This window comes from Vanellus vanellus (genome assembly GCF_965231255.1).
Source record: "Vanellus vanellus genome assembly, chromosome: 6".
In the NCBI taxonomy this organism is placed as follows: Eukaryota; Metazoa; Chordata; class Aves; order Charadriiformes; family Charadriidae; genus Vanellus; species Vanellus vanellus.
Window position 1 is genome coordinate 59,453,325 of NC_138911.1, and position 26,769 is coordinate 59,480,093.

General features: G+C 36.7%; 1 protein-coding gene across 1 annotated transcript in view; it reads left to right on the forward strand.

Annotated features, from left to right (window-relative positions):
* The window catches only part of PPP1R13B (protein phosphatase 1 regulatory subunit 13B), a 74,086-nt gene that overhangs the window by 21,612 nt on the left and 25,705 nt on the right, over nt 1-26,769 (forward strand). The window contains exons 2-4 of the mRNA XM_082485088.1: nt 6,509-6,656; nt 13,532-13,651; nt 15,150-15,217. Coding sequence (XP_082341214.1) covers nt 6,509-6,656; nt 13,532-13,651; nt 15,150-15,217 — 336 coding nt within the window. The remainder of the gene's footprint in view (nt 1-6,508; nt 6,657-13,531; nt 13,652-15,149; nt 15,218-26,769) is intronic.

The following is a 26,769-nucleotide window of genomic DNA, read 5'->3' on the forward strand; positions in this document are numbered from 1 at the left end:
TGTTGGTAAGAACAAGATCCAACATAGCTCCTCTCCTCGTTGGCTCCTCAACCACTTGGAGAAGGAAGTTGTCCTCGATGCAGTCCAAGAACCTCCTGGATTGCCTATGCCTGGCTGTGTTACCCTTCCAACAGATGTCAGGGTGGTTGAAGTCACCCATGAGAAACAGGGTCTGTGAACGTGATGCCGCCCCTATCTGTCTATAGAGGGCTTCATCCACTCGGTCTTCTTGGTCGGGTGGCCTGTAGCAGACGCCCACTGTAATGTCTCCTGATCCCGAATTTCCCTTTAATCCTGACCCATAGGCTCTCGGCTCTTTATCCATCCCTAGGCTGAGCTCCATGCATTCCAGATGCTCGTTAACATATAAGGCACCACCACCTCCTCGTTTCCCTTGCCTGTCTCCCCTGAAGAGCCTGTAGGCTTCCTGCCAACACTCCAGTCATAGGAGTTGTCTCACCAAGGTTCTACGATGCCAATGAGATCATAGCCTTGGAGGCGTGTACACATCTCTAGCTCCATGCATTTGTTCCCCATGCTCCGTGTATTTGGATAGAGGCACTTCAGACATGGCCTCGTTGAGGCTAACTTGGCTGGAGCAGCTGTAATTACTTTGCGCTGCTCTCTGTGTGGCATTCCTTTGCCATGGGTCCCTCCCCATTGGCTCCTGTAATGATCATCTGATCCATTTATTAACTTGGGCATAAGGCAATGGAAGTGGAGGTGTACAACGTGAAACAGTAGTGCTTGAGAAGAAATACATCTTGGTAGCATAAGGTAATAGATGTATTTTTTTGTCTCCACAAAAATTGTTCTTAAAGAGGGTCTAATTAAATGTATACCTGTTCTTTTTAATTCAGGATATTAGCTGAAGATCAAAAAAGTTCTGTTTTTTTCAGTAAGATTATAGAAAAATGGTAAGGAAAAGACTTCATTCAGCACTTGGAGTTTTAGCTTTCTAGGCTGTTTCTTAACTAAGAAAAAACATGCTGCACCAGCTGCCATCTTCTGGTTTTATGGTGGTGGTCTAGTTTTATTCCAGTCATAAGTAATTGTATTGTATTAGAGGAGTGCAACTGAAGCTGCAAAACTCAAGTAGGGAAGTTGAGATGGTTTCTAGGACAGCCTTATCAAGGTCATATAGAACAAAGGACATCAGACTCATTTGAAAGATTATTTGTTTCAATATCGTAGCATGCAAGGCATTTAGTTGTGGCATTGTGGGATCTTTGCTGTGGTAGACAAGTTATGAATATATCTCTGCTGCACAGCTCTTGGAATCTTGGTTTGGGTTGAAGTAAGAAGTGAACTGGACAGTTAGAGAAGTCTAAGTAGAGAAAATATTTATCAGCCTGATTGGCAGTGCTTTTCAGCACATTGACAGCTTACTTGTGTCTGGTATGTTTTGTAGCCAGAACAGCAAAGGAGGGTCTTCAAGGAAAATAATGAAGTTGCTTTGCAGGTGCACATAAGGCGTGGTGAACAACACAGAAGAAAGCACAAAGACACCTGTTTACCACATGGAGAGTAGAAACTGGTGTAAGGGACCAATTCGGTATCAATTTCTTGATATGGGGTGAAAAATGATAGGGAAGAAGATTTAATGTCACAAATGGGGAAGTGTGGAAGACCAATAAATTGTGCTTATCAGGACTGATACAGAAAGGCAATGTGGTCAAAGCCATAGGCACGAAGAATGATTCTTGCTGTGGTAGGCATCATGAGAAAAAAGGCACACCAGTGGAAAGCTGGGAAACTGATAGGCAAGTTTTCAAACTGAGAGTGTTAGCTGGACCAGTTGACAGAAAAAAAACTGTCTGTGTCTTACACATTGTACAGGAAAACTAGAGATAGATCTGAGGTACAAGACTGAGAAGATGATTGATGTCAAAGATGCCTGGAGTACAGCTCATAGTAATAGGTACCTGTGTGTTATGGTGAATATGAAAAGGAGTCATTGGAGAAAAGTGGCTAAGGACTGTGTTGCAGCCATATGGAACTTGAATTGATAGCTAGGCATTCACAAGAGATGATTGAAGATTGTCAATGTTTCAGCTTCCTTAGCAAGAGTTCAGGTCTAGTAAGATAAAACTGCGTCATCTCTATAGACAAAGCTCACTGAAATTTTTGTGGGTGACGTTACCCAGCTGTAGAAAGAGATGAGAAATAAGCAAGGATAAAGATCTTGTGGATTTATCCCTGTTTTCTACCTCCTTGAGAAACTGCAGGGATGATTAAGTATTTCCTTTAAATAACACAGGAAGTATGGTTGGAAGAGGAGAATTGGGCTGGGAATGGAGAAAGGGGGGACAATATACTAAGGGGAACACGTACAACTATTTGACAAGTACCCATCTCTGTTGGGCAGAGATGATTTGGGTAGGGTACTGATTCTGAGGTCCTCCTTGGAGGACGTCATCTGTAAGCTGAGAAATGAGTGAGATGACAGAGTAGTTTTGAAGGCAAGTTGTGGTGTTTGTTGGAGCTTTTCTGACATGGAAAAGACCTGAACTGTGAAGAGATATGCTAGAAGTTGGGAGGAAGTTAAGAGAAAAATTGATGAATTGATGAAAGATGAAATAAAGCCATTGGTTTGGTAGCAGGAGCAGTAGAGAAGAGTAACGGGTAACATCTGTGTCTGGGTTGAGGAGAGGAGAAGTGTTAAGACTTGGAGCTTGGTTTTCATTGTGGAAACAATACATGATTTAGAAGCACTGACGTGACTTGCTCGTAAGTGTTGGGTTCATCCTGTTGTGTGACACTGTGGTGATATATTAAAAGTTTTGAATGAGTGAATTGGGAGATTATCAAATAAATGCTACAATGGTTATGATCTCATTTTAAAAAATATGGGGTTTTACAGTTGTTCCTATTTGGGAATCCATTTAAAATGAGAAATCAAAGGATTTATCAGTTCTCCTGTGTCCTAATCTTTGGCTAAGAATATTTTTTCATAAAGCTGATTTACTGCAGTGGGTATGCGTTTCACGTGTATGCTTCACTTATATTTTTCAGCAGTAAATTTCCAGGCTCTATCAATGCTTCTTGGTATTTTATCACTATGAAATACCTTTGATTCTTATTCTACCTCCACCACAAATAGGGACAGCTATGACACTGACTTGAAAAATCTAATTAATATTGCAATATATTAATAACGTTCAATATTTTGAGTCTTCGTGTGTATGTTTCAAGACATCTGTTTCAGAGCACAGTGTTTCAGTTCCTTTAGTATTACTCAGACAACCTGTTAAAAATAAATCCTTACTTAATCAAGTTTGCTTGAGAAGTAGTGTGACAATAGTTGGCTACAGCACCTTGCCTCCTAATTAGTGGAGAAGCATTTCCCTAGGCTGTCTAGCAGATGATATTGTGAGTGACACCCACCTTTGGAGAAGACAGTACTGGTGCAGTTGGAGCTGAGAGAAGAAAGTGGTGTGCTTGAGGTACAGCAAATTTTGGCCTGGTCTTGCAAAGGGGACTGTGAGTTTATATAGTGGTTGAAGTCTGAATTTGAGATGTATGGGATAACTCACACCTCTGAGGCTTGTCTTTCTTTTTCAGCCTGTCTGCAGGTACAGACAGATAACCTTGAATACATGAAACAAGTTTTCTGGGCCGGTGTTATCTTTACAGCAATAAAAAAAATCAAAACCTGGAAACCATATGAAACCACATGATGATAAGCCATTCTATTTATCCTTTCAGAAAAAGATAACAGGTCTTTCAGATAAAGATACAATATGATAAAGACACAATATGCATCATAGCGTGACTTCAGTAAAGCCAGGGTCTCTTGGCATTCTCATAAAGTTTGGGAAATTTGGGTGTTATTTTGAAATCACTATCCAGTGTTACAGGGAAACTGTATTTAGAATGCTGGCATCTATAATTCTCTGTCAAACTGGTGTTGTTTAACTTAATTAATTTAATTACTTATTATGTATTCCTTAAATTTAACTATGGGGGGGGGGAAGTGTTTTTTCTCTCCCCTCTCCCCCCCTCCCCCCAGGTGTCTAGGTGAACTAGCTTTGACTAGACGTTCAGAAACTTGTCCTTGCAACAGGAATCCTGGATTTCTAGGGTGGATGGTTCAGGGAGGTGGTGGAATTTCCACCATGAAAGGCTTTTCAGAACAGGTTAAACAAGCATCTCTTCAGAATAATGTAGGTATGGTTGATCCTGCCAAGAGACTGTATTAGATGACCTCTCAGTGTTTCTTCTAAGCCTATTGGTTTATGTTCATATATGACTCCTTCTTCTTACATATGAGGTCAAATTCCACTACTAGATTCCACATCAGATATTTATTCTGTAAAAGATTCCACAGGCACTGAATATTGAGACTATGTCTGAATCTTCTACAGGGGAAAAAGAACATTGTGAGCTGTTAACACTAGATGGTAACTGTGGCTGCATCCTGTAGCGTCCTCGTAGCTTGTGCTGTAGCTGTTACTATCGCTTCCTTTAATGCTGATGTTGGAGAAACTCAGGGGTGAATTCTACTATATTTACAGCCCTGGATGACAGCTTCTTGTGTTGAAGTGTAGTTACTTGAAAACTTCAGGATACAGCATACAAACTTGGCAGGCTGAGGGAGAGTAGAAACATGGACTAAAATAGCCTGGAGGACTGACGAGGAGACTGAGAGTTTGAAGCCTGGGATTTCTTGGAATTTGTCCTGTGCCTACTTCTAGATAGACTGCTCTCACTCAGTATTTAGCTGTTATTAATGCAAATCTCCAGTTTGCTACATGTATATGTCCCAGAGATAAAAGTGTTATGAATGTTTTTAAGAATTGCCTATGCAAATTGAAACACAACTCTGTTTAAGTGGAGAGTGCTCATTTAATGAAGAGCTTTTCAATAATTAGGTTTAATCTTTGTGGTTCGCTGTGTGATGCCATACTTTATTTACTGGAAGTATCTGGAAGAACTTTCTTTGCAGACAAAATTACTAATTTTGTCACATTCTTTAGGGACATCTATTATTGTGGCATCTTTGTCATTTAAGCATCATGTTATCTCTGTTGTATCCCCATGAGTTTACAGAACAGTGTTGTGATTACAGGTGGGAAATTATGGTGCAGAGAGAGAGAATGGTTAAAAGTATCTGTTTAATTTTAAGCAGGAGCTTAGGGTCAGGTATCTTTCAGAGGATTTAGTGTAACATAGGAATACTTGTCTTTGAATACAACCTTCATTGGTCCTCAACCAGTCTCACTCAGGAAAAAATGAATCACTTTAGCATCATTGTATGAGGACTTTGTTTCTTGGTAGAATGTTGTTTTTTTCATATTTTCCTTCTTGCAAGCCCCTCAGCTGTTAACTATGTACTTCAAGCTTTTGCAGTAAATTACATGAGGGCCTATAGAACAAATCCATTGAGAATACTGTATAAGACAGAGGCCCTTAACAGGGGGAGTGTAGCAAATGAACGTATGATTAATGATCATGCCATAATACAGATGCACCAACAGGGTGAGGTGGGTTAAGTTAATGTGCACAGTTTTCGAGTGTTTAACTTTGCAGCAAGTCACACCAGCTAACATGAAAAGGGATGGGACAATCTCTGGATATATGTATTTGTGCACACATTTATTTAAAGTGGAGCAAGGAATTTGAACAGAAGTTTACCCTGACACAGACTAGTACTAGCTCTTAGTGCTAGGCTTTTTCCTTTATAGATTTCATCCCACTTTTTCCTCTTTCTGTTTTCCTTGATGTGAAGTCATCTTGAATATTGTTAAGGCAGGGAGGGGAAGAAAAGCTATTTTCTATTTAGTGGCTACTTTCCAGCTGGAAGAGCTGGGAGCAGTTACTAGAGGAGAAGTAGTCTTTTGATGTTGTGATAGAGCATGCCTAGTAACACTGTGGGAAGGTTGCATGTACAGTCTAATCAACACAGCAAACTCAGGGGAGGGGGGCTACAGTAGTGCAGAAAGAACTGACTTTTCAGAGGCTTTCAGCTCTAGCAAGTATACTGGGCAAATGCAATCCCTTGAAAAGTGAGTTTTTTCCTCCCTTGTTTTTTAACTCTGAGGCTTACCATTTAACCAAAGGCTTACAATTCAATCAAATATAACTGTATCTTCAGCCAAATTGCAAAAATTTTGTCCATTATGCAAAGGGCTGCCCTCCTGTGAAGCATCAGGTTACTTTGCCAAACTTTGTATTTATTTGCAACATTTAAATGCTATGATTTCAAGCATCTAATATAGCCAAAACCTGTTCCTTCCCTCCTGGCCTTATTTTCAGACAGAACTAAACCATTTCAACTGAAGCTTTTTTTTTTTTAAAAAAAAAAAAGCTGTCAATTCAGTGCACTGTCAAAAAAAATCAACACAAAAGACTAAACCTTTGGCAAAGTTACAAGAAACTGAAAACTACTTTCATGGATTGCAGTAACCAACCATAAACATACTTTTCCATTTGCAGGGGGATTATAAATTTTACCCATAATCTTGTAATTTTTTTTAATATTCTCTACTTTCATTTTTTCTTTCAGATGATATTAACAGTGTTTCTGAGCAACAATGAACAGATTTTGACAGAAGTTCCAATTACACCAGAAACAACCTGTCGCGATGTAGTAGAGTTCTGCAAAGAGCCTGGAGAAGGAAGCTGCCATCTGGCTGAAGTATGGCGTGGGAATGGTAAGTAAAATATTCAGTGGAAATTGATTTAAATATATGTACCAATTATAAAAAAGATAAGAGTGACTTTTCAATATTAATGATTTCAAATTCTACCTTTTTTCTAGAAAACTTCGATCAAATCATGATAATTGAGTGTCTGTAGAGATTAATGCAATTCTTGACTTTTTTTCTCCTCTATTTTCTTCCTCAGCATGAATTATTTGATAAAATGCATGTGTAAGATATGTTAGTGTTCCGTATTTTGGTTTTTCAAATTACATAAACAAAGTGTTCAGCATCCCCATCTTAAAAGGAAAAAAAAAAAAAAAAAAAAAGGCATGTGGAGGGGGTATTTTCACTTCTAGAAGCCATTTATTTCAAATAGGCATACAGCATATATAGGATGGAGGGTATTCAAATGACAATATGAAATCTCAGTCATCTTCTCTTATAGTAAGTGGGTGCAGATCACCACCTGCATTCTTTCCAATCTGATTTCCTCACTGTTAGGCAACCTGAAATTTAAGAACGGCTATAGATTTTTTTTTCTTTCTGTATCACGAATAGCAGATGTTCTGCAGACAGAATTGTGCCAGAATTGGATATAGTATCTCCAGCTTCTTCATGAACATTTTCTCCCAAAGATTTAACAACCTCCCTTGGGGCAGGTAGTAGTACCCATATCCTATTTGTGTTGCACTTGTTATTTCACAGAATAATGGGGTGGGCATTTCTATTCAGGAGTATGTCAGAAGAGCCTATTATGGATTCTGTTTCTAGATGGATTCTTGCAACTGCATGTAGTGCAAGCCTTCAGGTTACAGTATATCAATGTATGGATGTGAGTAGAATTGGTGGATGGGTGAGGATAACAGTTAGGCAGGTTCTTATCCCTCAGTCACTAAGTTCACCCCTGCTGGTTTTGTCATCTGTTTTGTATAAAAATTGATGAGGTCATAACTTGATATTGAATTCTTAAATTTTGCATAGAGGGGTTTTATTTTGTCAAACAGATGAAACAGCCATTATTCAGATGCCTAGGTATTCAAAGTATTACCAATCTAGAATGTTTTCCTGCTGGGGAAACTATTCATCCTCTTTTCTAAACTGTTCTTGTAAAAGGAAAAGGTGCCTCAAGAAGTCATTTCCGAACTAGATAGGAACTCGGAGTTTAGGCAAGAGTGATCAGGGGAGAGGTTAAGCATGTCTGCAGTTCTAGGAATACAAATTCAGTTCATACCTAGAAAACTGTCTTTAAGGATAAAACTTACAGGAGGGTTAAAACTTTTACAAATTGGAAGTTTAGATTACGGAGTCTATGATGCCAAGCACACTGCATACATTTCTGAAATGGATCTGCAGACTATGTTTAACAGAACTGAAATATCCCTAATATTTTCCAGTAATTTGTCTGTGAAAGTGTAACATATACAGTATTTGTTTTTCTGCTTTCACAATACTTTGACGGTGTATTTCTTTAAACTGCAGAGAATGTTGTCATCTAGCTTCAAAAGGTAACTGGAAACTGTAGCCAGTGATCCGCAGCATCTTTCTGGGACATTTACGCCTTTCAACGCTGGCAAGTGCAAGCACGCATCTTTTATAGTAACTTCTAAGAATGAGAAAATATTTTATCTGTGGATGTAACACATTATTTCTCAGAGTGTTAGATATCTAAAGCTAAAAGTTTCTATAAAGTGGAAGATAAAACTAATCCAGGAAGTTGTGATGGAAAGACTAAGACTAAATTTGGGTATCTACCCTGTGAATTATGCATCTTTGTTTACATTATAGTCAATGGAGATCTAGATATTGCTGTGTGTAGAACATGGCGATCACTGATTTCAGCTCGTTGTTATCTATTTGATTTTAAGCACTGGAACTTGCCCAGTTTTCTGAAGGTAGACATCTGCATAGAGACACCTAAGTTCAAGAGGAGAATCCTGCCCAAGGCTTCTACCTGTTGAATGGGTCTGTCAGACTTTTCAGAATGTGCTTGTGGCTCCAACTTTCTTTTAAAACTCGCATGAAGATGCTTTCACAAATCTAGCTTCACTTACTAAATACCCAAGGTGATAACTCTATCGATCTATTCCATTGAAAGTACAGAACAGAAAAGACTAGAGAGAATGAAAGAAAAAAGGAAACACTCGCATGTGTTTCTGGATCTCTCAAACAGGCCTGTGCTGTCAGCAAAAAAAAATGTTCTGCAAACTGGTTTTAAGTCTCTCTGACAGGATTTTCAGCACAAGCATTTTGTTTGTTGTTCTTAAATGTCGGATACTGTTACAAAATCTGTGTGTTGGTGCCCTCAACTTCCTGCCCCAAAGTCCAGCGTACACAAATTTCCTCAGTGAAACAACCTTTTTTTTTTTTAACAGGGCATAAATATGATATTTTTTCCGTCAGCTGCTCCTGAGAGGTAAATTGAACTCTTTCCCCTGAAGTTTTAAAAAGAATTTTGCCTGGAGCAGAGATCTGATGTAGGAAACCAGTCTAAACAGTTAAATGCAACAGTTACAACAACAAACAACTTAAACTATGGTTCTGAGAGGGAAGTGTGAAGCAATTTGCAATGGAACCTGTGGCGTGTTGTGCCAGTGGAAGAGTATTTTTTCTCTTCTATTACACTGTCTCTGACTTATCCTTATCCTCAAGAGAGGTCTACAAATGTGTTTTCAAAAGACATTTTGAAAAGTAAAATTCAAAACAAAAGTTAATACAGAAAATAATGGGTTGAATAAACTTGTTAGGTTTTGTCACACACTATAAGTGGTCTGTTTTCTTGATAGTCTCTCCATGTTGTACAGGTGACAAATCACAGCTCTCTCCATAAGCTGTTGTACTTGTCCTCTTGTGAATGTGCTTAACTCCTCTTCTAGAGGTAGCCATTTAGGTAGTGCAGCTGAATAATACATGTCTACCTAAACTCAAAGCAATGGTGTTTGTGGATCAGATAAAAAAAACATTTTGTGTCCCCAAAAACTTGTCCATTTCCTAAACTATCGATCTAACAAAATACTGTCTCTTCTAATAATCTTCCTCTCCTGAATGTGTATGTACAAATAAATGAGAAATATTTTATTTTTAGAAGGTGACAGAGACCATTTGTCTTCCAGAAAAAATGTTACTAAAATCCATGCAAGTTTGGCTACAAAATTATGGAAGATTACTAGAGTTCAGAGGAGGATTACAATATCTGAGCTGTTGGAAAACATATTTATTAATAATGTTAGCTTTTCTCTGATTGCTTTTACATGGCAAAGAAATGGTTGAGGAGCTTCCCAAGAGTGGTAAAATAGTTTAAGTATTGTCTGTATTAGAATTAAAAAGTTGATTCTTCTCCGAGCTGCATGGCATAAGCATTTAGTTTATTCGCATTTGATTTTTGTATTCCATTCTCTATTCCCTCTCCTTTCCAGTTTCTTGAGATGAGTAATAGTTGAAAAACTCAATAGCATTCGTGCCTGATATATCAGTACATTTCGTACCACTTTGTGCTTTGATAGTTTGACTCTTCCTCTTTTTGCATGGATTTCTTATGCTATAACAGGAGGAAAAAAAAACCACAGAATATTCTTCCTCATTCCCCAGCTATTGCAAATAACAGTTGGTAAGGAGGCCAAAAGACAGGTGTGACATGAGGAACTTGAAGTATTTTTCAAAGGAGAATGGATTTCAACCATTCAGTCCACCCAGTACTCAATTATTCACTTCATTTACATCTGGAACGCCCATCAGCATTAGTATTAATTGGTCTTCCTGAATTTAGTGGTAACATAGAGGCAAGTGACTGTGAAAGAAGTAGTTGTTTACTACAAGCATACTTCTGCAAACCTGAAGGGATAAAGACTCATTCCTGATCTTGCAGTGAACTCCTGGTTTCGTCTATAGCAGGCATAAATGTGTTTACAAGTATCTGACTGTTTGTAATAATCAGGATAAAAACATATTCTGAAGTCTGAAACTTATTTGGTTTTAAATAGTGGATATATAGTTCTAACAGAAAGGTTTTTGTAATTCTCTTCTAAAACATTGATGCAGTATCTGCGTTTTAATTTTTCAGGGTGTTTCGGTCATTTGGAATACTTAAAACTAGCCCATCCTCAAAACTTTTGCTTAAAAGAAAAGGAGTCAAGCTCAGTTCTCAAAACTCTCAGAATTTTCATCCAACTTAAAATCTAAGGCAGTTTTTGCAAATAATTATGGACATATGCATATATCACAGTTTCCACTTAGTTATTCATGAAAACAAACGTTCTTGAGATAGTTTTTAATGTGTTGTTAAAGTACAGAGATCCAACCTGTTCATTATTACTCTACACCCATTCTCCTATTTCACCTTTTCTTCATTCTCTTCTATTTAAATTTTTTAAAAAATAAAATTAGATTTTGAAATAGCATTGTGAAAACAATTATTGACAAATATGTCTGAAGCTATGAGAACTGGGAAAACTTTAACTTTTTGTTTGTTTTGGTTTTGATTATTAAAGAACATGTGTTTCCAGAAAACATCCCTTTGTGCAATCCTAACTTACAGCAAATACAAGGTAATGCTTTCTTCCTGTAATTTTTCTGGGTTTAAAGGATTTAAACTGAAGGAAGGAATAGGGACTTCAATTCTCATCATGTCTTGTGTCAGGTGTTAATGTCCATTTCTTCTTCCTCTTTGCTGAATCTGTCTCATGTAGCTAAGTTGCACAGAATGATTAGTGCTGCTTCATTTTTTTTCCTGTCTTTCAGTGATGATGATGTTGCTGTTTCTGTCTAATTTAGAGCAACATATCCCAAATTGGTTTTGTGGAAGAATTACAAAAGCAGTAGACAATGTCTTTCCCATTTTTCTCCGTGGTCATGTCTGAAAAATAGTGTACCTTGCAGAATCAAGGCTAATATGTAAACGAAACCTTTTATTTTGAATAGCTCCTAGGATCAGGGCCATACTTCTAATGGGAGACAAGCCTAACCAGTAGCAATGTTGCAGCCACTCCTCACCATTCCAGAATTAGCCCAACCCTGTTCAGACATCCAGTTTCTTGGTACTTTGATAACAAGCTTCAGTTCTTGCTAGCTTTACCTGGCAATTTCTTTATTTGGGAAAAATTCATAAAGATTCTTATCGTCTGTGTCCTAAAGTCTCTGAACTAAACCATTTAAATATTTTTACACTCTGTGATCTTTAGAAGAATTATGCTGCAATTTTAGTGGATATGCTTCAAAGCACTTGAAATCTTACCTTACTTTGGAGTTGAAAAACCTGAAAATCATGTTTATAAAATTCCTTTTCAAGAACTGAGTTGTAATAAGCCACTGACCTTACTCTTGTGTGCATAAACACTATTGACAGTGTTTCTTGGAGTCCACCTGCGTGAGGAACAAGAAAAAGATAAGAAAAGCATCTATTTTTTTAAATCCAGGTGTTGTGATGTTTTTGTTGTTTGTTTTGTTTTTTTTTTTTCCCCCCCAGGAAGATAGGTAACCAGTCAGCTAATTATTATATAATATATAATTATTAATATAATTAGCTCATGGTTTAAATGACCCTTCCCCATTGAAAGCAGCTAGATCTATCTGTGGCTAAACTGTGTTAATCACTATACCTGTTTGACATGACAGATTTTGACAAGATGCTTTATTGTATTAAATGCATTGTGAATCAACTGATTAAAATGTGCTGTTCTTTAAATACTACAATTAAGTATCCCAAAAGTATCAAGATATATATACATCTGTATAGTTCACAATCCATATAAATGTAGGTAAATTTCATTATAAAAAGTTATATTTGGGGTGTAGTTTTCCCAAGATATCGGTTATATTTTGAATCGTTTTGTCTTCTCATGTCAAATGGGTTAAGTATGAAATTGATAATGAATTGTTAGCAGTGCTCTGCCTGGTGGGAGATACTGTGTTTTGGGTTTTGAGGGCAGAGACCATTTTGCTTTTAACAATGAAGAACACAAATTCCACCTTTTGGTTTCCATCCAAGCCTGACTTTCTGTAGTAATATTGGTTTGACATGGTGCTGCATGTTCAAAAGCTAGTTGAATCTCTTCTAGTATAATTTTACTCTGATTAGAAGGTAACTTCTAATACTATGCTTAGTTTTAGATCTTAAAAGGAAGATTTTCTTACCTTAATGAAAACATTTAAAAATAAATCCAAGTATAATTATGGAAACAGTGAAAACTTGGCTTTTGAAATGTATTTTCATTTTGAAATACTAAATATATAGTGTGCAGCCTCTTGGTAATAATATATTTGATCAGTTTGGAAGAAATAACTACACTATGAGACTGTTTTACGTTTCTTTGAGGGAAAACAAAGAGACTGACTGCTGTATAGAATTTAGCCTTTATTTGTTCAAAGATTTGCCAGTAATTCCACATATACTGGAAGTTAATGTCTGGCGTAGTGTATTGGAGTGGGAGCACCTGCTCAAGTTCTTAGGAGATGAAATGTCAATATAATGATAAGGCTTTTAGTCTGAGTGGAAACCCGGAGGTTGAAATGGAATGAATCGTTTTAATAATAGAACAAAATATCCATCTGGTGGTGATGGAGAGCAAAGGTGGAAAGATCAGCATTGTGAAAAAGATTGTGAGGAAGGATTCCTAAATTAGGGTTTCTAAACACTGATATTTTTTGTATGGTTTTGCAAACTGGTTATGTACTGCTGTTAAGCACTGAGCTATGTTACAGTAATGGGCTAGCTTTTAATACAGTGCAGCTATTGTCTGTTGGTGCCGGTTTCTTTGACTTTGCATAAGACAAAATACATTGGATAGATTGAATTGCTACCAAAAAGGACATTCTGTTTCTTAATGAGAGTTCTGTAAAACTTTACTTAATTTAAAATAGTTGTGATAAGTTTTTTGGTTTTGTACTTTTAGAACGTCCCATACCCTTTGATCACATGATGTATGACCACCTACAGAAATGGGGTCCCCGCAGGGAAGAGGTGAAATTTTTTCTTCGTCATGAGGAGTCACCAGCTGAAAGTAATGAACAGAGTAAGTATGCTTATCCTGTAGTGTTATTACCTGAAGACATTTAACAGATTTCTGAAGTGAGTTTTTCAGTTCTTTCAGTGAACTTCAGTAGATATATGTAATACAACTTCCTTATACCAAAGTCGTTTTGAACCTTCCTCAGTGGCACATTTATTCATGTCTCAAATTCCTTCCTCTAGAATACGTTCTACCAGTCTGTTGAGTAATATTTTTGTAGTAAGTTGGGTTCCTATTCTACTTCATACTGATCCAAAAATGGTGGTGAGTTTTAGAGGCTTAATACATATTTTTTTTCTTGTTGAAAGTAAGTCCCTAGGTTTTGAGAGCGTGGGGTTGGTTTTTTTTTGACCTTCTGTTCTCTTTCAGTTGCCCCAGAGAAAGACTCAGTATGCTACTTTGCCTCCTTTAGAAACTAAAATTCATTTTACAGACATCATTGGCAGAAGTCTTGGTGGCTTTATCAGTACTTCATGTGAATATATTTAATAGTGGTGATAATTTGCACTTTGAAAAATTGCTGGTCTGTTTGGTTCTACAGGCAAAGTGTTTATATAAAACAGTGCTGTATTAAGTTGAACTTTCTTAAAAGACTGGAATAAAAAAATAAAAGGATTGCTGTTTTCTGATCTAACTAGTATAGACTATACTTTATGAGAAGACTTTTGAGGCTGTGCATTATATACTTAGTGGCTGTCGGGCTGTCTGAAGGATAAGAAGGGTATCTCAAAATGAGATGTATATTTGCATGCTCAGATTATCCTTATTCATTCAACTAATCTGACTACTTCTAACAACGGAATTTCAGGTCTTGGCTGAGTCCTTACTGCTTTGAGCTGGGGTTTCTTTTCGTATTTCTAAGTGGTTCCTGGTTGCTTTGAATGCCAGAAGTAGCAGGCCCAATAATGTACAAGGGATTTTTGTATTAATTAGGTAGTTTGTAAACTACTTGGTCATCCTTTGGGCAATATAAATTTAAAGTATGTTAAGAAATTTAAGATACGCCTGAAGCCAGTGTTTCACAAGTACAAGCAAAATGTTGCTTCTGAACCATGCGTGCAAGGCTTTTTAATTAATCATTGACCTATGGATCAATCTGTACATGAAAGTTATTTATAAGGTGTTATAAAAGCTTCACCTACTATGTTCATTTATAATATATTCAACTGAAGCTACTGCTTGTTATTGACACAGGAATATGAAACTTCAGTAGTCACACTCAGTACATTCCCTTTCATGACATCATTGCCTAAACCCAAGTCAGAAAAGTAGAGCTGCATGTCTGTACTTTTAACAGAGGAAGTCTGTGAAGTAAATGCTTTATTTCTGCTGACTCCACTGCTTACAAAGAATAACCTAATAAGAAAGATTTAGAACTAGCAGAATAAAAATTCACAGGTAAAAGCTTTATATAAAAATTCTTGAAAATAACAGATTCGAGAGTGAAAACCATTTGTGCTGAAAACTGAACTTTGTGCTAAGAGTGGTACTTTACTTTTAGGTGGACGTCAAGCCCAAAATCAAAGAAATGGCATAAATATACCTGTGGAGAAACGTACAGAGAATGGGGTATGTAGTAAGTCCTAAAGGGTTTGGATCAATTCCACTCAAATATTTGATGTTTTAAAAGTTCTTGTTTCTCAAGATCTGCTATGGTGGGAACTGGTGGAAAATGTATAGATGTTTTTCAGATTTGATTGATTCTTTGTTTTTCTTATCAAGTGAATGGGAGAATATGGCTTTTTCGTGAACTACTATACATTTTCTGTCTAGAAAGAAATTCATTTATGTGACATGAGAAGCCACTGGAGTCGTCTTAATTGGTGCATTTTCTAATCTGTCTTCCTTTGTCTTATTCATCCTGTGTGAAGAAAAAAGGGCTACATTGTTCGTTCTTACTAGTATTGCCTGTCCAGACATCTTTTCTTGTTTGATTTATTTAACTGGTATTGATTCATAACATAGCCTCATATGTTAAAACATGAGAATGTGTCTATGGATTGGGATGTTTTCAGATGCTAGTAGAAGAGGTTGCATACTAATCACATCCACCTCTTTATACTGTTTTTTATGCCCTTGGTTCATTTATATACCTATTATTTTTACTAAAATATTACTAGGCTTCTAATTTAAAATACGTATTACATACCATAGGCAACCTATTTGGTGGCATTCAGGGAATCCTGGCTGGAACATTTTCTCTTTCACAAGTAAAATGTAGTACAACACTTTCGTGGTTACCATGGCATAAAAACCTTCTATTCCTGAGCTGAAACTCGCTTTACTTTCTTCTCTCTCTTCTCATCCTCGATACTAATGAAGACTCAACAGAGCATATTCTGTTCTCGTTTGCTTAGGGCCATTCTGCTGCCTTCACTGAGGCACTATAGCTATAGTTGACTATTTTTAAACATTTTTAAATTTCAATAAAATTTGAGCTCACCAATTCATAATTGTATTGTCTCTACGAAGCACTGTCAGTTTCCAAATATGCATAGGGCTCTTTCTCAGGGTAAAATAATGCTTTAAAAAGTTTAAAAGCAAACAAATCAGGTTTTTTAAGCTGAGATGTCTTAAAGAAAAAAAGAACTAAAATTTAAAAAATAATTGTGCAGATTAAACAAATCTGTACTTGTATATTGCCTGATAATTGGCATCTAAAATTCACACACACACAAATATGCAGTGACAAAGTTGTTCAGTCAGTTTGCAACTCTTTGCAGCTTGTTTTGTGTGTGGCATGTGGGCCTAGTGGAAGGAATTTTTTTTCTCTATTCAAAACAGTTAATCATGTATTGCTTTCTACGTTCCTTTTCTGTAGAGAACACTAGCTGATATCCTCTGCTGTACGGATCCATTTATCCTGCTCCCATTGTCATATTGACAATGTAGTGAGATCATAGTACTATAATGTGCTAGGGGAACATAACTCTTTCATGACCTCCCCTGATGTATTCCTCCATGTAAGTCGTAGCACATATACTTCGTTTGAGACATGGTATCATTGGAAATTAGGACTGGCGTGTGCGGTATGCCTTACAATCTCAGTTGTTGGTAGCACTGAAGTTTATGACAGCATGGCTTTGTATTTAGTTCAATTTGCTGTTAATATTTATGGATAAAGGTCAGACCTGGCAACTTGAATAACCTTTGTGCCATTCAGTATATATTTTTAAAAAAACCCAAAATTTTGGCCACAAAATCAAAATTTATTAGGGAATGGACCACTTTAAACAGACTTTTACCAGGTTTACGAAATTATTCAAATACGAGAAAGACTAAAACCTGAAGGTGTTATATTAATGCAAATTGTGGTGGGGTTTATGCCAAAAATGGTACAAATTAGGCTTTGAAAGTGTACAAAACTAAGATTTTTTTTTTTTTTTTCAATTGTGCCAAGTTTTAAATCAGAGGGGGAGGGGGGAAAAGAGGTGGCTTCAGGATCAAGGATTTAATCAGCTTACACTTACGTAATGCATTAGGCTGATTCATTGTTACGGGCATGCTGAATGTTAGACTAGCCCTAAAATCAGTACAAACCAATGGAACATTGAAGACAGCTCAAATCTTACCAGATATTCTGCATTCAGGTATATTTTTATTATGTGTACTGCTTTAACGACTAAATAATTGATTTTTACTTAATATCTGGATAAAGCTGAAAGTGTGACATGCATAGAAATCTTCAGGATGAATGTTTGCTGTAATGTTTGAATCAATAGTCTTGGAAAAAATGATGGGCAATTTGTCTGGAATTCAATTTGGATAATTCTATTAATTGGCATTTTGTGATATGCAGTGGGATTTTTTTGTTCTTTGAAAATATGTGTGCTTGGTCAGCAATTATTTCAATAATGGTTAGCTTAAAATCACATTATATAAGTGATTAAATTTCATTAGATTATCTTCCAAATAAAGATTTAATGTTAAAAATAGAATAGGCTAGATCTCTTCAAACAGTGAAACATGCATTTTTGGAAAAAGAATACTTATCTGTAAGTGCTCATCTGAGAGCTTTGTGTTCTGCGTAACAGTCTAAAGGAAAAACTGTGAGATTTTGTAAATCGACAAGTTCTCTTATTCCTGAGGTGACATTTGGGGGTTTGCTTTTGTTTACAACTTTCCTTCTTGGAAGTGGAATTATGCTGTAATCAAGGCCAGACCTCTTTATGCCACTACATGAAGGTATAGATATGTGGAGAAAAGGCTTATATAACTAAACATTTCCCTTTGCCAGGGAGATTGGACAGAGTCTCAAGAGGGATTCTCTTCTCTGGGAATAGCTGCCTCTTCCTCCTCTTCCTTTCTTTTGCACGTGTAACTGAGCCAGTTGGATTTGAACACAAGGTGTAACAAGGGAAATTCTAATTAAATGTTGGGAAAAATGTTTTCTCAATGAGAGTAGCAGACGTTAGAACAGACTGGCCAGAATCTGTGGAATTTCTATCTAGCTGAATAAAGTTCTGAGCAGTCTTGAAATGCTCCAAGTAGGAGTTATTGAACCGGGTGATTTCCAGAGGCCCCTTTCTACCTGAATTATTCTTTGATTCTGTGATCAGTGGCCATACAATGTTGGGTCTTGCTTGCTTCCGGATGTCCCAGCGTGATCCAAGCTTCATTCCACAGAAGCAGCAGCGGTTTGTCAACAGTGAGACAGAGCAAATACAGTTGTAACCACTGGGGGTCAGTGGTAGACAGGAGAGGGACTGGGAGCCACCTGGCGTGGTGCAGCTACCAGTCATCAATAGGAAGAGTGGATCACAGATGTACTCAAAGGGAGTCCCAGAAAAAGGACTGGCTGGATGATGACAGTTGTCCAGATGAAAAGGTAATCAGATAATCAAGAAATTTCTTGGACACGAGAAAACAAAAAGTAGATGCAGCTTAGGAGGAAAAAAGGATAGGTATGGGAGCATGATAGAAGTGTATTGGACTGAATAGAAGTATGTTAGTGTAGTGAAAACAGTCTGTATATGAAGACAATATTCGTTTGCTGTAATTGCTTGGTTTAAATGATTTTTTACTTGGTAATTTACTTGGGGAGAATAAAATGTCAGTTTGTGGTCTCCTGTACCATTCTCTCTAACTTATTTTTGCTGTTTCTAAAATTAAAATTGCTTCCCCGATGTAGAGGCTGGTATCAAGCTTTTTTTCTTGACAGATATCAACTGAAGCCTTTGCCAAGAAATACAAAGCGGAACCTGATTTTTATGTCTCACTATGAAATTTGTGTGAGCTTTAGTGTACAGGAAACTCATGTAGAGGAAGAGAACTTCACTGTCATCCCAAACTGGAGAATCACACTCCTGTGTAAATTTTCTTAGTCTTGAAGCTGTGACCCGTAGATAAAGTTGAGAATTAATAATTTGTGCTGATTAGATAACAGAACCGAGCTTCACTATTTCTCTTAAGTGGCTCAAATCAGGCTTTTAGCAAAAAACTTACAACAGGTATTCCAACTGTTTTAGCATCAGGGGACTCTTACACTTTAATGCTGGGGGAATTACTCAGGGAAATTCCATTAAAACGTAGGTTAAAACTTACGCATATATGTATGTGAAAAGCAGTTTTTAATAGTACTGATTTAGCAGAGTGTATGGTCGTTGGCAGAGAGTAGATAGCCATCTGATGCAGTCAGTCTCTGTATCCCATTCTATCACGACAGTAGTAAAGCTATGCTGCTTTTGTGTTCCTGTGATATGGCTTGTCAAATTCTAGGCTTAGAGTTTAGATAGATTGACATGTGGTGACAAAATCTGTGAGTTGAATTGTATGTTGTTCATTAGTTTTAATGATTTGATCCATACAAGTGTGACCAGATAAAAAGGCATTAAACATCTAATATGCATTTTGTCATATATTTGTTATGATACGACAATTAAAACTTTTTAAATGTGTTCTAGAAAGCATCTGATAAAAAAGTTTCAAAGATGGGGGGAGGTTACAAGTATACTTGCCCAGGCAAAATACTTAAACGTTTCCTTAATCTGTCAGGAAAAGTTTTGACAAAATCTAATTGTGAGGAAAAAGGCAAACAAATTTTTAACAGAAGTAGCAACCTCAAGAGATGAGAAATACATTGTATGTACTTCCTTGAAATTTCTCATTTGAAATGTTGAAGGATAAAGAGCTTAGTCTGGAATAGAAGTTATTCTTCAAACCTGAGCTGCAAATTCAATTTAATATAAGCTCTTAATTATTAAGTACTTCCTGTTTGTAATGTTTAACAATTTATTTGGAAGAAGCTGCCATTCACATAAGACAGGTTTTAATCAAATTTGTTTAAAATTAAGAAATAACTATGTCAGTCTTGGAAACCTAGATTCTTTCAGGGATCTCATAGCAAAGTCTAAGAAAATAATTCCATTAAAAGATGATAAAATGAAATTTAGGCACAAGGAATTCTAACAGCTTGCAGTGAATTATTTTTTTTTCCTGAAGAAGTTTTCTTGTAGGCTTCCTGGAGCATGTTGGCCATGTAAAAAACCTGGTAATTAAATCAGATCCAAGTTTTCCTGATTTTTCTGCTGCAACTTTCTCTGTTGCTTTTGTGAAGAAGACAAAAAATTATTGTATCTGCCACTTTTACAGTGAAGGGTAGTCCCTTGTCAAAGACATACATTCCTAAAATTATTTTTACCTGTCAGAGAGGGGAGCCTTGCTGCACGTACAGCAGCCTTCACCATCAGATTTCTAATTCGAGCCCTGGGTCAGCTTAATAGAGTTTGGATTCTCCTCAGGCTGATACAGTTCTTTAAGTCTGTCTGAAGCATTTTCCAGACAGCTGGCAGTATCTTGTTCTTCAAAAAGGACTGAAGGACTTAAGGGAAAAAAATTAATTTAGGAAGTAAAAAAAATATTACAGTCAAAAGCTAATTTTAATGCATACAAATAGCTTTTGAATTCTTGCTGGACTAGAAATCCCAGTCTCTTCACACCTCAGTAAAGGATAGTTATGTAGAGTAACATCTCTACAATACTAATAACTAGATCTCATAGAAAGAACTTCTGTGAAACTGTACAGAATTCAAATGGTCTTGACCTAGTACCTCACTCTGAGGCCTCTTGTAAACTTTTTAGGCAGAATCATTCTTGGATTTGGAATGTCATGAACAGTGTTTTGACATGTCCTGTACAATCTCAAATATATTTCAATCCATAATGGACAAAGTGACTAGATGCTTACATTTATGAGAATAATTTGATAAGTTTTATCATGCTTATTCTGTGATCGTTTTACTGTTATAATTTTAATTATGATAGCATTGGCACTTAATAATAACTGACTTCATCTGTTTTGAGGACTCTAAAGATTGTTTGCTAATTGGAAACAGGAAACACTTGAGAACCCACTTGGAACATTGCGAAAGGACTGTTTTCCTCCGTGTCTTCTCCATGTATTTATATAATTTTTAATCTCTGACACTTTAGATACCAAATACCTATCTAGATAGCTGTGGATATGTGAGATACTGGCTTACAGTATACAGACTTGTAGTATACAGACACTTCTACACGCTCCCTTGTAGTATACAGACTTTGTAGTTTTGCTGCTCTTCTGGGCATCAAAGATAGTTCTGTTTAACAAGTTGCAGGGAACAAAGATGTGGTTTTCTAGTCTGAAACAGCCAACAGGTGGCTTCCCATTTTGCAGAGGAGGAAAGACCTAAACCGCACCATATACTCTATCTAAACCTTTAGTTCCACTTTCACAGGTCTGACTTTGCTTTTCCTCAGGCATGGCTTTGCAGTTTTACAGCAAAACTTAGTTAGATGTCCATGGTAGGGGGAGAATGAGAAGTCCTGTCCATTTGTTTGTTTAACCTCTAACCATGGTACTTATTTTCACATATTTGTGTTGTGGACATGGAGCAATACAATTCACTCTTTTTCCTAGATTTCTGACTGAATGAAGCACATGGAGAATTGCCTCCAGTTGTTGCTGCACATAGAGATCCTGAGTTTCTTGGCCCTTATATAAAGGCAGAATAGTTTAGAATAAATGAGTGCTTCAGCTGAGGCATAACATTATACACATTAGCTCATAAAGTAAATATTACTTATTGTTATTTTTCATGAAGTATTGCTGTGCTGTCACAGTCCTTACACTGGCACTGTAAACTTCAATGCCTTTTGCCACAGTTGTATCCTTTTACAGTCACATTACTATTGTATTTAGTTAAGCCAAATGTTTTAATATTAAGTTATTGTAAGAAAAATGAGACTTGTCATTTCCTTTATTTCTGTAGTTCCTTACAAGAGACTGATTATGAAATCACTGTGTCAGTACAGAGCTCCGAGAGCCTAACTGTGAAAGCTTGAGAGTTTAGGCTGTCCCTCTGTCTCCCTGAGCAGCTTTTGGTTCTGAGCAGCAAACTTCTGGTACTTGCAAGACCAGCTATTCCTTTTCAGGCCACCTTTAGAGTTCTCTCTCTTATGTTGCTGTATCATCTGCAGATTAGTGTTTCCTGTCATCTTTTCCAGTGTCTGTGGTTTTTCTTGTGTAGTGCTGCCGTGGCCTCCTTTCTCTGACACACCTTTCCATGTTCACTGCCTTGTTCATCTAGTTTCCTGTCCATCAGCCTTTGGACACCTAGCATACCTATTTCCCACCTGTACGTTTTTCCCAGGGAAGGGAACCTTTCCATTTCTCTATTGTCTCTGCAGCTGTCTCCAGATCCAATTGTTAGGTTTGTTCCCCCTGCAGTCTTCCTCAGATCAAAGCGGAGAAAATGAAAGTCCCTCTGGCTAATTTAGGAGCAAGGGAGTTGGACTTGTTTTTCTTCTCTTATTCCTACTGGATGATCTTACTCTACAGCTCATACCTTTTGCTTGCTAAAAATAAGCCTGTTCTTTATTCAGCTTGAATATTCACTGTATTGTGCTTGGCCATAACAGTTCTTCGGTGTCCTTACGGAGACCCATTTGGCTGGATCTCTTGTGTAAGTGCACTGAATCATGCTTGAATTACTTTCTTGAAAGAACGAAGAGAGGGTGAACTTGCATGTCATTCGTGAATTTGACAAGGTAAATTACAGGGGTCTTTATGGTTTTTATCATATCATAATTTTTAGATACATAAGAAATTGTTAATGGGGTTTAGTATTTCCTTTAATGTTTACCATTTAAAAATCCTCAGGTATAGGTTTTGGCTTGCTGCAGTCTTCTCTGACTTGCAGCTTCTTGATTTATTCTATTACACACATGCTTTAGCTTTCTTGCATGTATTCATCTTGTTCCATGCAAGATTTAAGAAAAAGCTGAAGTATATAGGGAAAAGCATGTAGCAAACACTGGAAAGGCTATTTGCGTACAATTGTGGTATCTATTCTGACTGTACTGTCTGCCTTCTGTCTAAGTAGTCTCTATTAATAAACAAACACTTTGTTAAATTTCAGGTGGTATGGATTTCTGTCACTTTAAACAGTAAAATTAAATACAAAAAGTAATTATTTTCCTGATCTTTTTGGTATTCAGCTTTTGCACTGAGTTGGTAAGACTACAAAAATAAAATGGAACAAATAATTTGTGTGTTTTTAAAGCTAATTGTCTGTATTCTTGTATTTTCAATTTAACCCAATAACTGTTAAACAACTCTGTATTGCTCAACATTTTCCATTGAATATGAAAAGTGCAGTGAATCAAGCTGATTGTAGTTGACAGCTGGCTTGATCTTGCTGTGATTAGGTCTTTTACTGCTGGCAAAATCCACTAGCCTTTTCTGTTAGCTGATTGGTGATGAATGCAGAGAGACAGCTTTTCGTCTTGATAAAGAATCTGGGGAAACCTTTATTTCATATGGAATAAGAATAAAAAATATCTTACTTCTTATTGATAGCATCGAGACAAAAAGCCACGCAGGAACTCATAAGATGGGTACAGTTGATTTGGCTTGTTCACAGCAAACAGTTAAACAGTTAGTGTAGACAGAAAATAACAGAAACATGGAGTTGAAGCATGTTGAAGCAACACAAATGTTTACAGCCGATGGGCAGTGCTGCAAAATAAAGATGTGCTCTCTTACAATTACATGGGAAAATAGTGAACAGGTAATTAATTACTTCTCAAAATTTGTTAATTTTACACTTTAGTGGACCTGTTATTTAAATACTGTGTAGCTTTTCAACTTTAATTTAAATGATTGTGGATTTCGTTGTCACATGACAGGAATGCAAACCAGTTTGTAATGCCTTATCTCTTATCTTAGATAATTTGATTTTTTTTTTAGATGCATTTGCTATAATTTTTAATTTTTAAGACCATATCAAAAGCTCGTTACTTCAAAATGTCATGGTCAACTTTTGCTTCAATCAACTTATGTTTTACGGGAATTGCAAGTCATACGCTAAATTTCACAACATTCTTTCAATTACAGGATGCTTACTTTCAATACTTGTGTTTTGGAAATGTTTTATTATACTGTTCTCATATAAACAATATTATATCACCACAGAAAAACTTCATATTGAAACAATTACTTAAGGGAAGAATAAATGCAGATTTGATGCTAAACATGTTATTCAAACTAACAATAAGTGCATTTTAACCATACTTAGCTATCGTATCAAAATAAGATGTTGCTTTTCTAAAAGACCCAGAAATGTATAGTTCCTAGACTGTTTTTAAAGGCACTTGGACTATGTTTTCAACATGTGTTATATCATGTCTATTACTCAAAATCACTTTGAGTAAAAGGATTGGTATTGTAAACAGGTGTGAAGTTTTTTGCACAACTGATCTGTTATTTCTATATGAATGCATAATTTCTTTTAAGATAATTTACTTTTGTTAGGAGTATGAGGTTGGTATTTTGATTCAAATCAGCTAGTGGGTATTTTAGCTTACGCTACAGTTAATGTAAACATGCTTAAGATTTCTGTGGCTGTTTAAAAGTGTCTGCAAGGACGAGGAAGAAAGTCTTTTAAATAAATTAGTTCCAGATACTACTTTCCTATATTGTAAAAGTGATTTATAAGCAGTTTATTTCATACGTAGCAGATGTTCAATATATGCTTAAATCCTTTCTAATTCTGAAAATCTATTTTAACATTGTTTTGATTTTTGTTTAGGTCTGCCTTTTCTTAGCTGTTCTGTGCGAAATAGAGGACAGCCTCACTTGTGAGATTTCAAAGAAAGCAATATGGGAAAACGGGAAATCAGGAGTCTGTGGCTTATGCTGAATAGACTTTAAAAGTTTTATTATGTAGAGTGACTTTATTAGCATCAGCAAGTTGGAGGAATTGCTAACAAGGTAGTGTAGTTTGAGAGATGTTAAGATTTTTTTCAAATATAGATAATGTGAGTTTTTCCAGCAACTTGTGATACAGTTGAAGCATCTTTATTCTAAGAAACTGTTAATGTATTTATTTGCACAAATAACATTTTTATTACAAATTTCTGAGTAAAGTTACCAGATTCTGTTTATAATGTTAATTTCAAGATTATTTTATTATCAAGAGATAGCACATGCCAGATATATTTTCCTTTAATTCCCAATATTCTGGTTGCTTTTTCTGGGTTTAATTAGCTTGTTCATTTCCATTAAGCTAAAAAAGGCACATGCTATTGTCATTGGATTCTTTAAAATGGATTTCTGCTATCGGCGTATTTCTGACCCAATTAAAAAAATGCATGGCAGAGCTGTGGATAAAGCTATTAAACTGGAAATAATGTCATCCATGTCAAGATCAGCAAAAACTGTGGTTTAGTTTAAATAAAACCAGATATTTTCTTTTGTCTTTTTATAGTGTTATGTATGAGTTTTCACACAAAATTTTCAAGTTGTCTTCGTTGTGCATAGCACTAGGATCAGTTGTTATGGAACATGTGGTCAAAATCTATTAGAATTCTTAAATTTGGTGATATATAGGATTAATATGTTTCAGAAATGTAAGGAAGTCTGAACCAATAATCTGCAGCAGCTGCTGCATCCCATGTTCTCCTCTCTCCTCAGATAGCACAAGGAGGCCACATACATTTTAGGTAAGACCTATTTGATGCAGAACTGGTACAATAAACGCCCATATCTTCCGTCTGTTTTCCCCATCACTACTGTTGTGCTGAGGACAGGTACCCAAAGTGTGTGCTGACTAGTCTTATCAGCAACCTTTAAAGCTTTGTTGCCAACTGGGCTAGGTAAAGCATCCCCTAAACCATGTTACTTTGAATGAGGCTTAAGGCAGAAAAGTTATGTGTGACTGATGGGCTTCTGCTGTTCCTGTCCAAGTTAGCAGGGGAGAATTAGGAAATCTTTTGCTAGATTCAGCAGGCAAAGCAAGCTGTTCCTTTTTTCCTGCAATTTGATAGTTACGCAGCCAGAGCTGTAGCTCTTCATTTGCTGTAAATGCGGCACGGAGGAGGAAAATGTGGGGATGGCCTACTGAGATGAGAGCTCCCTGGTTTGGGGAGCCCTGATCCCAGTCTGGAATTCACTGGCTGGGGAGCGCTCTGACCTACCCCCCATTTTTACGGTTGTCCATCTGCTTCATTCTGGGAAAATGAGTATTTATTCCTTTGTCCACATACTCGTATACCTAGTCCCCGACCTGTCAGTTCTGTTTGTCATGTAGCTATATAGATTTCTGGGGTTTGACAGCTCTGCAAAGGTAAATTTCTAGTCTGGAGGTAAGTTTTGTGTTCCCATTTGCCCTAGGAAGGAACAGCGACTTAAAACTGCTATAGATTATGGAAAACTGAATCTTTCAGTATGTGCAGCAAAAAAAGAGTATTTACTTTGCATTTCTATGTAGGCATTTTAAGCTTTCTCAAGAGCAGCTTGCAGTATCTTTCTGGCCTTTGCTGTCCTCTCCTATTAGGCTGGTGAAGATGATGTTTTCTTTTTGCCATGGCAAAATCATATGCCTCACTAATGAATCCCACATGGGGGAGTAAATTCTTTAAATCATGAGCCCAAAGGAATTGCTCCTTGGATTTCTCTCTTTCTGTTGGAGTTTCTGCCTCTAATTCAGGACTGATCTTGTCCTCGGTCTGTGTTTTTTTGGGGGTGTTGGGGTTTTGGTTTGTGGGGGGTGTGTCCCCACCCCACCAGCCTTTGATATGCTGGTGTTGTCCCAACCTTGATAAAATGTGGGTTTTTTCACATTTATTCTGACTGAGCATAT